General features: G+C 37.9%; 1 protein-coding gene across 1 annotated transcript; it reads left to right on the top strand.

Moving 5' to 3' along the window:
• Positions 1 to 2529: 2529 nt before the first annotated feature.
• LOC146377504 (uncharacterized) lies at positions 2530 to 8592 on the top strand. The gene is made up of 13 exons (XM_084944542.1): positions 2530 to 2572; positions 2820 to 3203; positions 3289 to 3576; positions 3650 to 3949; positions 5481 to 5858; positions 6359 to 6646; positions 6796 to 7005; positions 7097 to 7393; positions 7489 to 7603; positions 7735 to 7782; positions 8259 to 8285; positions 8436 to 8480; positions 8562 to 8592. Exons 1-13 carry the CDS (start codon positions 2530 to 2532, stop codon positions 8590 to 8592), a joined length of 2454 nt encoding a protein of 817 aa, XP_084800668.1.
• The last annotated feature ends 4386 nt before the right edge of the window (positions 8593 to 12978 follow it).

Below are 12978 nucleotides of genomic sequence, written 5' to 3'. Positions count from 1 at the left end.
AATGGCTCAGTGTCATGTGTAGCAGGTGTGTTATGGCATCGTCTGTAGAGTGATTAAGCTGGTATGCGAACTGTAGTGGATCAATGGCGTCAGTGCTACTGGGCACTACTCATTGAGACTGAGTAGACTGGGGTCACCCAGCACTTGGACTCTTCACCCTCCTGCCCTCTGAGAGGCGCTACAGGAGCCTCCTGACTAAGAACACCAGGTACAGCTTCTTCCCTACAGCTGTCAGACTCCTGAACTCTGCCTTCTGACATCTGACCCACATTAAACTCATGGACTGAACATACACACACCCACAACCACCTATAACTGAACACACACAATGGACAAAAACAAACAAATGGATAACTGTACCCTCATACACACAATAATAACATGGACTGAACCACCACTCACAACCACTAGCACTTTATATAGCTAGTGGTTGTGAGTTATTTATTTATCTCAAAACCTTTTATTTGGCTTTAAAAGGATGTTATTTTCAACCTAGGTTATTGTTTTATTTATTTCAAGTTCTAAGTTTGAGTTCTTTAATCTATTTGAATTAACACTGTGTTATTTTAAATCAAGTTTAGTTCTTTAGGCACAAGATTTAATTTAATTTTGGTCTAGTTCACCTTTGGATTTCAACCATTTCTTATTTTGTTTTAACCCAACAAAATTATTTACATTTCCGTTAACACCATTACAGCCTTAGAATGTAAGGTTGACCACAAATAAATTACAAAAAACAAAAAAATGTAAAAAACTGAAAACAATTCAGCAAAAGGCTGAATAACCCCTTAAACAAACAAACAAAAGAAAAAGAAAAGCTGTCTCTGTGTCCTTTAACTATTAATCCCGGAATTATTCTGAATGGTTATGCGGTGCTTTGAAAGTCCACTGTTCTTTTGCAGAGGTGTATGGATTAATCCTACCAGCTTTTTTTTTCAGCGAAAGAGCACAACGTGCAGCAGGGGGCGTTTTTCCCTTTTCCTGCTTGGCACAGTTCAATGGGTCCGTTGGTGGCTCACCATCTTGTTTCTTGCTCAGCGAATCAAACTCCGATTCTAGCTCGGCATTTCCCGATCCAAACTTTAATGGCCTACCATAACAACAAAACAATGTGCATAAACATTTGAAAATAACACACGGGTAGCCCTTAAAAAACAGTGGCTTTTTTCTGCATTTTGTGCAGCATGAGCTGTTGGAAATGTGCTATATCAATAAACTTGACCTTGACCTTGATAGAACCCCAGCCAACTCCTCATGAAATCTAACTGTCAAATAAGTAGAGGTTCTTTTGACATTTTTACATTTTCAAAAGCAATTTAATTTACAGCTCAATAATAATGTAGTAAATATTGGGATAACAAAGTGGAAAAAAGAAGGTAATGATGTATAACTAGCAAGTTATTACCACTTAATCAGCAAAAAAAGTAATTAAGTAATAGGTAATTATATCAACAATAGCTACAACTGAGCAATATAAATTGAAATTTATGGATCTTATTCCCATAGTGCTTGAAACTAACAGTGTAAATTTAATGTAATGGGGAAGGCTTTAGGACCTGGAAGATTTAGGGGAGAGTTTAAATTGGAAGTGGTAGTGAGCTCACTTTTTCTCTCTCCCACAAAACACGTAAGCACAATAGTGGCTAGATTTGTGGTGTGCAGAGACGCTAAGATATTGTTGGAGTGCTAAAATAAAGCAGTAAAGATTCCTTTCATGTCAGGATCAAGCTCCCATTCAACAGAGAGGTGAGGTATCAAAAATGTTTAAGGTCATGCATCTTTTACTAAAAGAGTATATTAAATTCTAATTGTGTGATGTTCATGATATCCTGTTCTCTTTCAGTATTGTGTAACATCACACTAGCCAAGCTGCATAACAGGTACATAATTCAACCTAAGTTATGACATTGTAGTACAAGCTCCTGTAAAGCATTACTGTAAATCCATGCTGGCATGTAGCCTAAATTGTATGCATTCCTATGCAGGGCGGTCTGCATGTGTGACGAATAGAATTCTATTCTATTCTATTCTATTCTATAATTTTACTTAGTCCAAGATAATCAGGACATAATCAGATGCGAGATGTAATTTTAATTTATTGAATTTATGTTTGAACTTACAGATGGTTAATTTCCTGGAAAAAAATAAATAAATACTTTAACAATACTAAGTTTCTTCTAGCCTACAAGATTAACTCAACCACAGAATGCTAATGACTTCTCAGGCTACACAGGCATGCAGCAGTTTTGCTAGATTACACAATGTCACCTCAAAACACAGAAAATCTATGAGAAACGTTTGGAACTTTTACTGATTATAGTTTACAACATCATAACATCTATTTTGAAAGGGGAAGTAGAAATCAGAGCCTCACAGCATAAAGTTGGATATGGTTTTCATGCCGTGAAACATGTATATATACGCTTTTCTATGCATCGGGGCACTCAAAGCATTTTATACAATTTGCCTCATTCACCCATTCTTACAAGGTCATTTTATATATTTCAGGAGTCCGATACCATGTACAAAATGTCTGGATTTGGACATGTTATCCTGTGCTACTATATTCTAGGTATGGCAATTTCTAAGAACAGATTAATGGAACACTTTTTAATCACAGTATAGCATCAAGCCTATCTATCTGTCTATCTATCTGTCTGTCTGTCTGTCTGTGTGTGTGTGTGTGTGTGTGTAAATATTTTGATTTTATCTTGTATATTGGATATAGTTTGCATTTAAAATTATAATTTATTTTAAAATTATTATAAATTATTTTAAAATTATAATTTATTTTCATTTTTCTCACAATCCTCTTGCAGGATATATTTGGTGCAGCTCCAGTGCTTGGCAGGTAACAATGCCGAGTAAAATCAAAGGATTGTTGGGTTCCTGTCTTGTTATCCCTTGCAGTTATAATTACGATCAGTATCCACCGAAAAGACCAGATCGTGTAGTGTGGTATCAATATGTGAGCAGAGGATATCCAATAGTATATGACAACTGGAACTGGAATGATGTGTTGGACATATTTAAAGGAAGAACACATGTATATAGTTCTTCACAACATCGGACATGTAGTCTGTTGATTGACCCAGTGACCTTGGCTGATCACAGTCAGAAGCTTTATCCCTGGGTGGATCCTGAAAATGTTGGATGGAGAACCTACCCTTTCTATGACACAACTGTAACAGTTGAAGTAGTGGGTAGGTAAATAATTTAAGATTTCACTATAAATTGATCACTATGTTGTTATATGATTATGTAAATCTTCACATTTTATGATTTAAGGCACAGCAGATCCACCGGTTATCGAGATCTTTGGAAACACGGTGGTTGGGCAGTCTGTAACAGTGCAATGCAGTGTTTACCACACTTGTCCCACTTATCCCCCAAGTCTGAGGCTCAACATCCCCCTGCGAAATGAACGTCTAACTCATAGCCATCTATCTAATGGAAGATCCAAAACTATGGTGACAACCACTCTGTTCATAGAGAAAGAATATCAAACTGTGGAGTGCTATGTGGAACACCGTGGTGGTCGCTCTGCATCAGCATCCAGAACCTTAACCTCACAATGTATGTAGTGAAAGTAAATTGCATTTTATCCTACACCATCTTTGATATTTAACCATTTTTAATTGTATCCCAGGCTCCATTTCAGGGCTGACTGTCAGCTCTGCATCATATGAATTTCTGGAGGGAGATCCAAATAAAGTAACCTGCACTGTTTCATACACATGCTATCGAAATATTCCAACTCTGACATGGAATTATGGTAATATGCCAGCCTCCTCTGATACTAGCAAATTATCAGGGGGGGCTCAGTGGAGGACTGTCTCCACACCGACATTTACAGCATCAGCTAATGATGATGGAAGATCGCTGATATGCTATGCACGTTTCCCTGGAGGTGAGACAAAAGAAGCAAGCATCACTCTACGGGTAAAGAGTAAGTACAAATATTTATCTAAATTTAACAGCTAACAATACACCTAAAACTCTTACAGCATTTATAGGTTTGTCCTGCATTTGTTTTCTCTCACAAACTACATCTGCAATAAAAATTATTTTACCTAAGTTTACTACATGCTTTTGAAATGTACTTTAATACTACTGCTACTACTACTACTACTACTAATAATAATAATAATAATAATAATAATAATAATAATAATAATAATAAAAGTAATAATAATATTTCCAGTGGTACCAGCAGCCATTATCAGCAATTAATCGTTTTTTAAACCATTTATGAATATCTGAATACATATTTCAGAAATACAATGACTGACAGAGGGCTTAGACCTGATGCAGAGACGGATTTCTTAGATTTCCAGTGTTAGAGGGAGTAATGTGAAAGTCCTGGCATTGTCAGTAGTAGCAAATAAGCCTGTGTATGCAATGTGCCTGTCACACACGCAGAAAGGACTAGCGCAGACTGAAATCAGAAGAGTTGGTTGTTTATTTCTTCCACAGTCACCAAGTGCAATATCTACAAGTGCGGGGAACGGGTCCAGGGGTTCCAAGGGTCATGAGGGCAGTTTTAGGAAAACACTCCAACACAAATACTCCTCCTCTCAGCTCGCACCAGGCCGACTCACCCACTCACGACTAACCAGGGGTAGGAAGTCCTCAGGCAGGCGGGTAGAATCTAACACAGAGACAAGAGAGTGACATGAGAATAGTTCGCGAAAATTACTCGAAGAGGCTAGAGAATCGGCGGTACACTAACAAGAGTTACACAATAATCCAGCGACGAGGCACCTCCAGCCAGCTCCTTAAGTACCGAGCTAGAGTGAGCGCTGATCACAGGAGATTGTTTGCAGGTGCGGGAACCAGGGACGGGAGCCCACAGAGAAATCCGCCCCGGTGGTGCGCTGAGTGCGAGAGGGAAGAGAGAAGGGACAATAGACGCAAAAACACTTGTAGCCAGACTGGGCTAGCCGGGGAGGCACAGGGCCATGACACTGCCATTCAACACATAAGTTATTAAAGAGTTTCCTCAGCAGTGGTGGAAACCAAAACAGAAGTAAAATGACACGGAACATTTAGGGATACAAATACAAATAATGGAGGTTAATATTGTTCTCTGACTTTGGGATGTGTGCACTCAAGTTGTAGTAATAAGATCACAAATGTTTTTCTGTTATCATTCTTCAAATTTGAAAATAGATGTTTTGTTTCAAGTTCATTTAATTTTAAATAGAGTGTAAGCCCTTTTTTAGTGTCAGGCATAAAAGGCTGAGGGTATTGTCGTTGCTCCACAATTGTGGGCACTCAAGTTTGAGAATGCAATAAGTCAAGACTGAAGTCATCTGGTTCAAGTTCACAGGTCAACTTTTGGAAAATCACCTGGGGTTTTCAAATTTATACAACACATGAATCTACTAGGAGGCCGGGGGGTAGCACTGGTGGATGCCAATATTTATTTATTTTTTGTTAAGATCCAAAGTGCTTCAAAAGTATCTTCTCTTTTGCAGGAAACATACTCAATCGGGGTTGGTCCTTCACTGCTCCAAGCACCATAACTGGGTTGAAGGGATCATGTCTCATCATTCCATGCAAATTCTCCTACAAAAACTCACAGCCTAATGACCTTCAAGTGATGTGGTACTTGTACCAAGGCAATGGATTTCCAGCTGTATTTAAGCAAGGAGGGAATGTTATTAGTAAGTTTGATGGTCGAACTAGTTTAATTGGATCAGTGGTGGAGCAGAACTGTAGTCTTAAGATTGAAAGGTTGGAGATGTCACACAACCGTGACCGACTTTATCCATGGATAGATAAGAACACAATTACTTCCTACCACACCAAAGGTCACTCGTTTTATGATGGATCTACTGAACTTATTGTTTCAGGTAAGCATTCATTAATTTCTTCAATTCAACTTTAATTCCATTGATAGGCATCCAAGTTACTAGATAAAGTAACCCTTACCATGACAAACTGAGTCCTCTCTGATTTAAAAAAATAATAATGTATAATGCCACAATCATAAGGCCTTGTGGCAAAAGCTTCTGTGGTTTGAAAAGAATCTTCATTTTATATTTTCATTATTTATCATTATTTTAGTTTTGTGCATGTATAACTTGAAATGATTTGCCTCTGCATCTAAGTTGTACTAAGAGAGTTTTTTCCAGCACAGTGTTGTCTAAACCCAATAAATGTATTTCAATAACACTTAAAACAACAAAACATTAAGAGAGGCACAAAAAATAATTTGGAGAATTATTTATTTTCAGCAATCTGTATTTTTTTCTTTCCTATCTCTTTTAACTAAGTTTGATTTATTGCAGTTAATAACTTCTGCAAAGTTGCTGTGTTACTATAGCTCTCAATTTTTGCTTTGAATTAACAGAACATGCACCAGAACCACAGCTGAGCATTATTGGTATCCTCAGAGTGGGAGAGCAGGGCACTGTGTCCTGCAATGTGCAGCATACATGTGTATCTGCTCCCCCAACCCTAACCCTAAAGGGTTTACCTGGAACAAACCAGAACATGGACACTCTGGTATCTGAAGGGATTTGGGAAAGGAAAATAGTTCAAACTTGGACAGTAGAAGAAGAGCACCAGAGTGTAAGTTGTGCTGTTAACTACCCTGCAGGTCAGAGTGCCAAAAAGTCGATTCCACTGAATGCTGAATGTGAGTACCATGTGATATATTCAATGTGCAATATATTTCATGTACTGAACTTAATGTGAAATGAAAACTCTTTATATCTCAGGCTCCATTTTGCCATTGAATATTAGCTCTACATCAGATCAAACACAAGAAGTGAACATCAGCATGAGGGCAAAGAGTAAGTATAAATAGCAATTATCTTTATTTAACCGCTCACTTTAAGGGCCAAACCAAAATGTTAGGAACTCTAAATGAGGGAAACTGCTCACTGGAGATTGATGACATCAAGCCCTTTGACAACGGACCCTTCTGTTTCTATGCAGAGAAAGGACATGAGACACATACATTCAACAACAGCTGTGTATTTATTATCATGAAAGGTTTGGAGTCCCACTGTAGATCACTGAAATGTGACAAACACATTGCTTTCTAAGTATCAAGTATAATCTTCTTTGTGTTTGTCATGCTCAGCTTCTCCAGAAAAACCATTGATGACCCCCGTTCCAGAAGAAGTTGATGCTGGTTCAACTATAACTGTTTCGTGTTCTGTTACACACACATGTTCATCACATCCTCCGGTGTTCTCATGGAGTGTCTCTCACCTCACCAGTGAGGTCTCAGAGATCATGATGTCACGAGGCACCTGGCAGACAACTTCCACAATCACTTTTATTGTTACTGAAGGAGATGGAGTCAGAAACCTCACCTGTAACGCTATCTTTTGGCGTAACAGGGAACAAGCCCACACAGTCAGCTTAAATGTGAAGGGTTAGCAGACACACTTTATCTCTACTCTATATGTTATGCAAGTATTTCATCATTTGAATTGTGTTTATTAACCTCAAATGTATCTACATCACCAGGATCACTGATGTACAAGTTTAAATGTTCTGCTCCAATGGCCTTTCCAGTCTCATTTGTGGCTCTCATCATAATCACCTTAGCTGCAATGTTTGCAGTGTTCATCTGGAGGAAAAGGTTGAGGAAATATTATATAAATTTATGTCATATCATATTTCTGATAGTGATTATAACTGTCTGTGTAATAATGTTACCATCTGTTGACTCTGAAGTTGAAAATGTTTTTTTTCTCCTCCAACCAAATATAGGAAACACACAGATGAATCACTGAAACCACCACCTCGACCAGAAAAAAGGTACGTTTTTTGGAAGAAAAAAAAAGGAAATAATAATGACATAATTTAGTCATGAGCACTTGATACTGAGCAAAGACCTCTCATCACAACTGAATACAGGATTTGGCAGAAAAGTGTCTACACTTTAAAGGTGTTCTGAAATTATTCAAAAGAATCTAAAAGCATCCAGAGCTTCTTCAACAACATATCCATATTAATTAAATGCAAATAAGCTTTATCAGTCATATCATATCTGACACAGAAGAATGGAGCTATGATGGCCGGAATGAGCTCCATGAGCAACATGATAAGACAAGTTCATGGTGGCAATGGTTGTTTTAATCTGATGTCTATAAATTTGATGTTTGAGCTAATATTTGTAAAAGCATGGCAGAAAAATTGTGTTGCTGATTTCTTGATAATTCTTGTTATTTCTTTCTTTCTTTAATGTCTCCACCAAAACAACCCTGTAAATATTTCTCCCTGTAATTTCACAGAAGATCACTTTGGGATAGATTATCCAGGTAACCATTTTCAAGGATTCCTTCTTGACTGTTCTCTTCATGGTATCATGTCATATGAAATAAACTGACTCATGTGATTTATTGAGCATAGACGGTGCCTTGCATTTAAAAAAAAAAATCAGACTCTTAATTATCTCACAAAACATTTAGGAGATACCCAGATGACAGAGACAGACCATCAAGGCCAGAAAAAAGGTATATCAACAGTGTTTGTTTTGCAAACTGAACAAGTACAGTAGAAACAAACCAACAAACAATGCTTTGCTGTCAAAATAGGAGGTCCATTTGGAGACAATATTCCCGTTAAAGAAAAAAAAAGTAAGCCTTAATTTCTAAACCTGATATAAATCTTTAATTAGAAATATCCTGTTGATTGTACTCTTAATAGAAAAGAAGAGGATCGCATGGCATGGCAACATGAGAGGAAGCCCAGGTGCTGTTGGATTTAGATTGTACAATTTTTTACTCTTAAAGTTGTTTCTCCTTCTTTTTCTTAAGTAAAACTGCAGAAATGTCCTAAAGACCTATATGGCCTCTAACCACCTGCATTGAAATTCAGATAAAACTGGGGCTATTGAACACGGCCCTAAAAATCACAGAAATATTGTACCTAATCAGATGCTTAATCTGGATGGCATTACGTTGACGTTCAGTAACACTGTGAGGAACCTTGGAGTTGTTTTTGAAGCAGATATTTCCTTCAATGTAGAAATTTTAAAAAATTTGTAGGACAGCTTTATTGTATTTATCTAATATCTCTTAAATTAGAAACACTCTGTCTCAGATAATGAAAAACTAGTTCATGCATATTTTACTGTTAGACTGAAGTACTGTAATTCATTGCAAACACTCTCCCTCAAAAGCCTCCCTGTTAATTCCAGAATTAAACTTAAACTCCTTTGTATGCCATACACGGTCTTGAAGAATTAGGCCCCATCTTATCTGAAAAACCTCATAGTACCGTATAACCCCAATAGAGCACTTTGCTGCGGGCATACTTGTGAGAGCCAGAGTCTTAGCTTTTAGGCGCCTCTTCTGTGGAATCAGCTCCCAGTCTGGATTCAGGAGACACCTTCTCCCTTCTTTTAAGATTAGACTTAAAACTTTCCATTTTAATAAAGCATATTGTTAGGGCGGGATTAGGTGACCCTGAATCCTTCCCTAATTAAGCTGCAATAGGCCAATAGGACTTCTTTTTCGTTGACCTTTTTTCACTCACTTTATGTTTATATGCCACACTATATTTAATTATTAGTGTTGGAGCTATTTGTTCTTATTTTTTATTATTTTGAAATTAGTTAAAGTTTGTTGTTAGTTTACTTATATTTTGGGATTTATTTACAAGTTTATTTGTCGTATTTTGTTTCAATGTTTGTTTGATGTTACTTTGTTAAATTAGTCAGTAAGAGCTGTAGGGCCATTTTGTTTCTATAAAGAAAGAGACTGGTATAGGACCAGTATGCACTGGGGTGGGCCTATAGGTTTGGGTTTTTTTTTTTACCAGAGCAGGAGAAGCAGCAAGAAGTAACAAAAAAATGGATCTTGTTATTGCTTGCCAAACTGGATAAATAAACCATAAAAACGCAACTTTCAAGTTTGGACAGTGGACTTCTTTTGCCTGCGTACGAAATATTATCTCAGTGCAGCAGTGGCTTGTGGACTTTAAATTGTGGGATGTTTGGTTTGTCAAACAAAAGGAATTGCCACTACATAAAGTAAAAAACTCGCCCGTGGACAAAGGAATAATCCTTCATTAATGGATATGTTGGATATATGGATTTCAAGGATCACCGTCGAACTCGAATAAAAGTTACTGGATCGTCTGTGAGTACTCCCGACAGATTTGATGTTGAGGCCTGGATCAACATGTCACTCGTTCGTCAAAACTGGTGAGTGATAATATTGTTTAAGCCGTAAAGGAAAACGGTGAAGCTATTGGAGTTTAAAGACATTATTTCACTACAAAGACTGATGAACTGAGTTTTGATGTACTAAATTGGTGCATAATTGGATCGCTAATTGAAACATGCCAACGCCCTCTGTGGAAACAATCAGCAATCAGCAGGTAAATGGATGTCATGTTTGTGCTCTATGCTATGGATTCTCAGTGTGCTGTGCATCTGTATAATGTTTGAAATAATCCAAAAGGACAATAAAAATGTCAGATATTAAGAGTAAACAAGAGGATGACACTCAGATGCAAGCAGAGAAAAGAAGCATCAAATTTACACCAAAAGGTTTGGATTTGTATATAAAGACATGCCAAGAAAAGCGGAGTTCAATGTGTAAGCAAGCATCTAAGTATATGGGGAAAATTTCCGCTTTAATGACCTCACATGAGAACGTTAAGGACGTGTCTTCTGAATTTGGGAAGTTTATTAAAAACGTTAAAAACGCTTTGCAAGAATCCTTTTTAAGTTTGCCACTGCCAGAAGATGAAGTGAAAAGGCAAACGGCACATTTTCAGTCTAAGGTGACAGCATTCTGTTTTTATGGACAAGGTTTGGTTGCAGGAAACAGGCGAGCCGTATACTGAACAAAGCAATACTGTTCTTAATGATCAAGCTGTTGAAAGTTTGGATGAAATAAATCCTGAAGACAGTGTCTCTAATATCTCAAGTGTAAAGCCACCTTCGAAAACATTGTCACAGCAAAGTCGAATTTCATCAACATCTTCCGCACGCATTAAAGCTGCGGCTGACAAGGCAGCGCTCATGGAGCGACTCGCTGCATTAAAGAAAAAACATTCTATTGAAGCGCAAGAGGAGAAACTGAGAAAAGAAAAGGAGAAACTGAGAAAAGAAAAGAAGAAATTATCCTTGGAAACAGAGCTGGCAGCAACCAATGCAAAGCTTTGTGTCTTAAAAATAAACTCAGTTTGTAGCTCTGAGCGTTCTGATGGAATGAACTCTTATTTTGAAAGAGGGCACGTACAAGAAGCGCCTAGTTTAAATCCTTGTGCTGGTACATTTGTTCCGGCAGAAAGAGATTACTCTGGTACAAATTCTGCATCTGAATCACAAGTAATCATACCTAGACAAAGTCAAAACCAACATCAGGTGGATGATTCAGCTCAAGTGACGCAGCAAACACAGCCTCAGTCTCCTACTTTGACTGAGAATTGCACGAAGGAGATTGTCAATATTATGCAAAAACAAAATGACATCACTACTTTGCTTGTAAAACAAAATTTATCTTCTGTCCTCCCAGCCAGAAACATCCCTATGTTTGATGGAGACCCTTTACAGTACAGATCATTTATGAATGCCTTTGAAAATGGAGTGGAAGCTAAAACTGATAACTGGAGCAACTGTTTGCATTTTTTAGAGCAGTTCACTAGGGGGCAGCCTAAAGAGTTGGTGCATAGTTGTCAGCATTTACCTCCTGAGCAGGGCTATTCCACAGCCAAATATCTTCTTGAAGAACATTTTGGGAACGAAAATAAAATTGCCTCTGCATATATGGAGAGGATTGTGAGTTTGGCACCTATTAAAAGTGAGGATGTGAAAGGTCTACAGTCATTCTCTCTTTTTCTTCAAGGATGTTCGAATCTAACACAGCAAGTTGTTTATATGAAGGAGTTGGATTTGCCCTCAAATATGAGAATGATTGTTATGAAACTTCCATACAAATTGAGGGAAAAATGGAGAGTTGAACTGCAGGAACAAAATGGTCACAGAGCAGTGTTCACTGATCTGGTTGCCTTCATAATAAAACAGGTGAAAGTAGCATCAGATCCAGTGTTTGGCAACATCCAAGACTCACAATCTGGAAGCAGCTTTAAAGTTTCAAGTTCCACCAAGCAAAGAAAAGAGGGAAGTAGTTTTGCCACTAATGTCAGTACAGTTCTCAATCAACTGGAAGCAGAACAAATTCCACTGTTCTGCATAGTTGTTTGTTTTGTTCACACAGCAATCATTTACTAGAGAAGTGTAAGCAGTTTAAAGCTAAAATGCATCGGGATAAGTTGACTTTTATCAAGGAAAGGGGAATTTGTTTTGGTTGTTTAAAAGTTGGTCACACAAGCAAAGACTGTAAGAGTCGTTTGGATTGCAACGTGTGTCACCAAAAGCACCCAGGGGTTCTTCATATAGAGCGAAAAGATCCAGGTGCACCCTCAGAACAAGCTCAACAGATGACAAGCTCTAATGTCAACTTTTCAACTGCAACCACTCAGACATGGGGGCATATTGGGGCCGGTCATGAAGTTGATGCAGTTTTTCCTATAGTTCCAGTTCAAGTTAAGAGCCAAAAGAGCAATAAAATCGTGCAAACCTATGCGTTTTTGGATCCTGGAAGTTCAGGTACATTCTGTACAGAAACTCTGGCAAAAAGACTGAATCTAAAAGGTAAAAAGACCAATATCCTTTTGAGAACAATGAGTTAAGATAGGATTGTTAGTGCACAAGTTCTGTCTGGTTTGGAAGTGTCTGGTTTGGAAGCAAATGATTTCATGCCGTTGCCAGATGTTTTGACTCAAAAGACCATGCCAGTTTCTACAGTCAATATTCCCCAGCAATGCGACATTGATCAGTGGCCTCATCTTAAACCTGTTAAACTTCACAACATTGATGCAGAGGTGGAGCTACTGATAGGCACTGATGCTTCCAATGTTTTAGAGCCATGGAAAGTGATAAACAGTGTGGAGGGTGGACCTTATGCTGTAAAAACAAAAGTTGGCTGGGTCATAAAT

The sequence above is a fragment of the Perissodus microlepis genome, chromosome 11 (genome assembly GCF_051167445.1).
Source record: "Perissodus microlepis isolate ML-2025 ecotype Zambia chromosome 11, ASM5116744v1, whole genome shotgun sequence".
In the NCBI taxonomy this organism is placed as follows: Eukaryota; Metazoa; Chordata; class Actinopteri; order Cichliformes; family Cichlidae; genus Perissodus; species Perissodus microlepis.
The sequence above is the reverse complement of the archived record's forward strand: the minus strand, read 5'-3'. Positions and strand labels throughout refer to the sequence as shown.

Coding starts and splice junctions, on each gene's coding strand:
- LOC146377504 (XM_084944542.1), top strand. CDS start 2,530: ATGTCTGGATTTGGACATGTTATCCTGTGCTACTATATTCTAG. Junction 3,577..3,649: donor CAGAACCTTAACCTCACAAT/GTATGTAGTGAA, acceptor ATTGTATCCCAG/GCTCCATTTCAGGGCTGACT. Junction 7,604..7,734: donor GTGTTCATCTGGAGGAAAAG/GTTGAGGAAATA, acceptor AACCAAATATAG/GAAACACACAGATGAATCAC.